We start from the raw sequence: 6,223 nt of genomic DNA, 5'->3' as shown, positions 1-6,223 counted from the left end.
TCCTCTCTCTTTTCCTCTCTTCCCTCTTTTCTTTCATTTTAATGTTGTTCATGGGTATGAAAAGTGTATGTCTTCTATTTATGCAAATTATGATAAAGTGTAAGGATTATACACAAGGCCTTATTTTGTTAATGAGGGACAGGGCTAAAACATGAAGAAGCATAAGGCTGTTGGGGAATGTTCACAGCATCCTGCAGGAAGAAAGAATAATCACATATGATATTCATAATTTCTTACCTGGAATGCCTGTAACAGCAATCGTTTTCTCCTTTGGCTTCATGCTGCTTGGTCCATAGCACTTGTCTCTGGTTTCTCCAGAATGAACAGCCCAAAGATATCCAGAAATAGCATTTATTAATCAACAATAAAGCACACAATAGAAAAGGACTTATAAGTAAAACTATATATTTATAATGCTTTATTGATTTTTCTCCAGAACTCCACAAAACACTACAGACAGTAACAAAATAGTTCAATAATGTTAAAAACTTCCAAGATAATTATAGGACACTCTTTATCATACACAAGTATCATCATGACCATTAGATACACTATTCAATGCTATCATAGATAACTTTCTTGAATAAAGGACATAGAATTTTAATCTGAGAATCATAACATTTACACTTATCCATACACAAGAAAACAGCTTAGAGTAAGTGAAGCAGATCCCCCAAAATGACCTGGAGTCATCTGCCTGTACATCACTTCAAGATATTAGTGTTAACAAGATAGAGGTCAACACACTGCAGAGAAATGTAGGGGGCTCACTCGGGGGAAAGAAGGAAAACTGGGCAATAGCTGAAGCTGTTTACATGTTTTCCATGGCCCGCTTGGCAAGATGCTCCCTCCCTTGCTCCGCCTTCTCTTGGGTGAGGTACTCCAGCACTTTCATGAGCATGTCTTCATCCAAGTACTGTCTGTTTAGGGGGTCATCATTCTTCAGGGATCCTACAGGGAGCCTTTTGCTCACCATCGCCAGTTTCTCGGTTTCCTGGGAGCTTCCTTGACCCAAGTGTTCCTTGATGGCCTGTTCGAGTTGCTCTTCTTCCTGGAGGTCATCTTCCGAGGAGCCTGGACTGGGCACTCTTTTCATCTGGTTGGAATTAATGAGCTCGGGGTACTTAACTAGCACCCTAGCCAAGTACTCTCCAAGTTCTTGGTCCTTGTCATTCATCAGGTTTTCATAGGGTGCTTGCTTGCTTTCAACATCTGGCATCCAGGCTGCTTTGGGAATCTGGCTGGCTCTAGATTTGCCAGGACCATAGGGGAGCCCCAGCAGAGCCTTGTCTTGGCTGTATTGATTGGGGAAATATGAGGGCTTCTGATTTGCTGCATTCTCCATCCCTAAGAGGTTTAAAATGTCCTCAACACTGAGTCCCTCAGGCAAGTCCTCTGTCATACCATGACCAGGTACCTTGGGATACCCATCCTTGGAGAGCAGCTTACTCTGAAACATGTCAGGGCGGTCTATGTCAGCCTCTGGGATGTCATCCAGGTCAACAGGAAGCTCCAGATCCTGCTCCAGCTCTACCAACCCATTTGGCTTCTCTCCAACTTTGAGCATCTCAATTAAGTCTTCAGGGGGTATCTGCAAATTCCTGGAGATTTCAATCAGCTGATAAATAGCCTGAGAATCAAGTGGTTTCTCAAGAAGCCTGGCTGCCCTGTCCCCATTTTGCCCATTCTGTGACCTCCCACTGCCCACAGCATTCACTAACCTTCTCAAGTAGGTGATGACTTTGGAGGCATCCTCTGAGAGTTGGTCTTTACTCTCTTTCCGGTTATCTTCATCCTGGAGCCCCAACTGCCCTGAACGTTTCATTTCTTCATTGATTTGCTCATTTTTCTCTGTGTTCTCTTTGCTGTCTCTCACCTCTTCCTGGGTTTGAGTCTCTATTTTCTCCTCTATGGGGCTCCAGTCTTCTCCCCCCACCACGTCTTCATAGGCAATGTTGTTGGTCTTGTACACGTCATCTTCATCGTCTGGGTAGAGCTTTTGTTCCTCATCGACCCTCTCACGTTTCTGGTTGTTCGGCCCCGTCAGTTTCCCCAGCTCTTGGAACACAGACTCCAGGGTAGCGAGACTTTGGGGTGTGTATTGTTCTTCTACTATTTCATTTGTGCGCTTGAAGGGGTTTTCTCTGGAATTCTCTTCATACATAAGAGGGAACCGCATGTGCTTGAGTTTCCTCTCGGGCCACTGTTGAGTCTCATAGTCATCAGCCATGTCCACTGGGAAGCTCTTCTCTGGACTCAAGGCAAAGGGCTTATTTTCTTTGCGGGCAGACTGAGGTTCATTCTCAGCCTGCCTCAAGGCCTCGAGTATTATCCTCATCCACTCATCTTCACTCAGTGCATCCCTTGAGCTCTCGGCCAAGTGACTTTCTTCACTGTTTTCTTTGAGCTGAAGGGGAACAGAGATGCCTTGATAGGGATTGTAGTCTGGGCTGCTTTCTTCCCTGTGAGCTTGTTGCCTGAGCTTTTCTATGTACTCCAAAGCCCTGATCATTTCAGGACTAGGAAACTTTTGGACATTCTCCAATCTGAGATCGGGATCTTTCTGAAGCAACTGGTTTCGCTGGAAGGAAGCTGCTTCGGCTCCAGAGACGAGGAGAATTAAGTGGACAAGAAGCAGAACCGCTCCAAATTGGTGGGTCTTAGCTTCTGCCATGTCGTGAAGATTTCCTTAAAGCATAAAAATCATGAGTTAGCACAAATGATGCAAGATAGAAGACATGATGGGAAGGAAAGAAAAGCACCAGGCACAAAGGTGAATAAAAAGTAATTTTGTAGTATACCTAGAAGAACTATTTAAAATTCATGAATTCTTCCTATATGATCCTCACAAACTAACCATCAGAATCTATAGAAAAATGGTTAGTCATTTACATCAGAACTGTCTGGTATTCTCTTGGTTTAAAAGGCAAAAATATTGACAGGAGAGTTCTCAAATTTTGTGTGTTTCATTTACAAACTAGTAGTTTGACTATTTTTGATCATGTTTCTTTTCAACAAAACAAGACTTTTAAAAATGTAATTACTTCAAACAACATTCCATTAAAAGCAACCACAAAATAATTTCTTGTGATACATGCTCATATACATATACAATTATGCCCACAAGGTTGTGAAAAAAAAAGCCATTTGATTTATTCTCTGAATTAGTCATCCAATTTTGTTTTAGAAATGCTGTGGCTATATATGATGATGTAATACAGTATATTAGTGTCAATAGCACTGAGCACCTTGTACATGGTGAGTTAACATGCGTTAACTCACCAAACAATAGCTCCAGCAGTTAGTTAAAAACCCCTAGAACCTGGGTTCTCCCTGGTCTCAGCTAGTATGCTAAAACAATGAAGCTTTTGGTGGAAGCCTGCTAAACTAATAACCTACACTGTTTTAAATTTTTCTATGCTCCAATCTTCTAATAATTGTATTATGGCTGACTTGCAAAATGCAATTATGGTTATATTTTTCATCTTCCCTCTAGTGTGGAGTAAATAAACAGATGCTACAGAGAGAGCATAAGTTTACTTAACTAGTCTATTTCTAAGCTTGTGAGTGTTCAGATTCAGTTTGTCTTATGTCTGTGTCTATTTTTGTAGGGACCTGTGAAATCTTAAGTGACTCACGCTGTTAGAAAAATCTTAAAATAACCACTATGTAATTCCCAATTTAGATAAACACAGACAATGTGTTGAATTCTTCCTACTTAAAAAAAAATCTTCATTCATTTTTTTCACCAATAGTTTAAAAGTCTTACAGATGGATTAGTAAGAGGAATTCCTTGTACATTTTCTGTTTGGCAATGCTGATACTGGAGAAGCTATTTCAATCCCTACAAATCTCTTGTAAACAACTTCATGTAAATAGGTTTGCAAGCTTATTCATGACTTCAATATGTCATGTTTTGTGATATATATTCAAAGTTGTATGAACACAATTTTCTGTTAGATTAGACATCAAAATATTGCTTAGCAGATCTTACTGATAATGAATGTTATAAATCTTTTAGAGCTCTCAAATGGTTGCAAGTATAAAAACGTCCTTAGCATAGATACATAAACTGATTAAAATTACCACTAAGTGGGTTAGTTAAGCATACAGAGAATGTTTTCAAAATAAATAAATATTTACTTCAAGTAATTTTATTCATAAAATTCTGAGTAAAATAATGTACTTTAAATAAATATACTATATCCATATTCTTTATATTATTTCAGAATTTATTTAGCTTTGACAATTTTCACTGCTGTCATTTTAAATGTAATCTTGAAAACCATACTGAGTATATTTGCTTTGAAGTCATTATCTTGACATATTCTTAACACATCTTAACATATAGATGACATGATTATCTGTAAAACCATTACTTTGGAGGAGGTTTTTCTAGAGAATTAGAGCATAATGTTCTTTGCAGTTTGGAACACAGCCCAACAAGCATGGCCATTTCATCCTTACCGAACTCAGGTTTACTTTGGATGATACAATTATTGTCTTTAAAACTCAAATGACTTCCTGTCCCCAGGAGCATCTCTTAAAGCACTGAAAAGATGGTTCTAATAGATTTAATGTCTTATACAGTGTTTGATTTAAGTTTTAATTTTCTGAAACCCAAATGATAGGAGCATTGTATCTCCCTGGACAGATGTGATTGAATCCTCTTTCAATAAAAATGTCTTTCCAGTGAAATGAGCTGGGAACATTGACACTGAAACACCAATACACGTGAATACAGATAATCCAAACAACTCAACTAGCTAGGATAAACAAAAATAAATGTGTTCCAACCAGCCACTTCCACAAAGTAACAGATCAGCTTTTTCAGCCAAAGCACAGTAATTGCAATCAGAATCTATACAGCTCTCTGTGTTTCCTTTCCTGCACTCAAAGTTACCTTTTCTCATTCATAGACACATACAATCTTTCCCTGAGATAACAGTTCACCTTTGGGAAGGGAGGAAATCAATGTTCAAAATCATTCTAAGCTACTTTCTCAGGACTAAAATTAGTGCATAATAACCTAAGTCCTTCTAGAATGTCCCAGTTCATAAAATAATAGTTAATTAAGGGTTCCCATAAGGTGAGTATCAAAGAAAAAATACAAATCCAAATTGTTTGCCTCTGTGACGCATGTGGCTAACGGCATTTGAATCCTTATAAACTAACTGTGAAGAATATTAAGCTTATAAATCATATTCCCGGTTCTGTATCTGACTCCTGAGAGAAAAACAACATTTTAGGAAAAGAATCAGAACATCAGGCTTGGTTAACTTTACATTAATCGGCGTGTTGACACTAAAATCCTTAACTTTTCCACTCTTCTTGCCTACAGTTTTTCTCAATAACATTATAATTAATGAATATACTCCAGCAATCCTATAAACCACACTCTCTCATTTAAGCATGCGTATAGAGTATCCTTGCCTGAAAAGCAGCAGGTTGCCCTTCAGTCGTTCTATCAATATAAGCTTGCCAAACGGTCCTTTTCCTCCCATCTGGGAAACGAAAGGAGGACACGCAATTGAGAACTTTCCAGTAAATTGAGGAGAAAGCAGTCTTACCTTGGTCTTGGAAGGTGTGGATGGCTCCAAAGGAGCTCCTCTACCGCTGGGTGAGGTCTCGGGCAGTTTCAGCACCGGACAGCTCCTCTGCTTATAGCGAGCCTGGGCGCCTGACTCCGCATTCCACGCTGACGTCACCGGCTCAGCCTCAAACCCCAGCGCAGGCAAGCTTTTTCAAAGAATCCGAGAGAAAATAATCACTTTAGATAATTTTTTTTTGAAAGCGTTGCATGCTTACGCCACCTGCCTTACGCAGCAAAAACTACACTTTTCTTTTTTCTTTTTTTTTTATCAGAATCTCCAAGACTAGAAATAAAATGTTCTGCACAAATTCCCTTAGATAGAAGAAATCTGCCGGCTAGACATGACTAATTGCAAAGCCATTTCGTTTGTGTTTTCACGCCTTGTTTAGAAAGGTTTCTTGTGATTGTTGCCATGCCACTGTCATAGAGTTTTTCACATAATGACTATCTTTTTATTCTCGCCCAAAAAGAAATGCGTTCTCATTTCCTGGTACAGATACAATGAACAGAACATTGTGGATATGAAAGACCACATTTCACGTCATATTTCATGTCTCCAGGCAGCATTCTTTTAAAACTCCTGTTTGTTGGAACAAAAAAAGTGAGACGCTTACTTTTTGTATGAGAAGC

At 39.2% G+C, this 6,223-nt stretch overlaps 1 protein-coding gene across 1 annotated transcript; it reads right to left on the bottom strand.

Annotated features, from left to right (window-relative positions):
* Window positions 1–335: 335 nt before the first annotated feature.
* Scg2 (secretogranin II) lies at window positions 336–5,721 on the bottom strand. Its single transcript, XM_057762283.1, has 2 exons — window positions 5,571–5,721; window positions 336–2,688 (listed from the first exon to the last, which is right to left on the bottom strand). The coding sequence occupies exon 2, from the start codon at window positions 2,672–2,674 to the stop codon at window positions 812–814; it is 1,863 nt and encodes a 620-aa protein (XP_057618266.1). The 5' UTR covers window positions 2,675–2,688; window positions 5,571–5,721; the 3' UTR covers window positions 336–811.
* Between the last annotated feature and the right edge of the window lie 502 nt (window positions 5,722–6,223).

This window comes from Chionomys nivalis, chromosome 2 (assembly GCF_950005125.1).
Source record: "Chionomys nivalis chromosome 2, mChiNiv1.1, whole genome shotgun sequence".
Lineage (NCBI taxonomy): Eukaryota > Metazoa > Chordata > Mammalia > Rodentia > Cricetidae > Chionomys > Chionomys nivalis.
This window is presented reverse-complemented; position numbering and strand designations above follow the sequence as displayed.

Coding starts and splice junctions, on each gene's coding strand:
- Scg2 (XM_057762283.1), bottom strand. CDS start 2,674: ATGGCAGAAGCTAAGACCCACCAATTTGGAGCGGTTCTGCTTCTTGTC.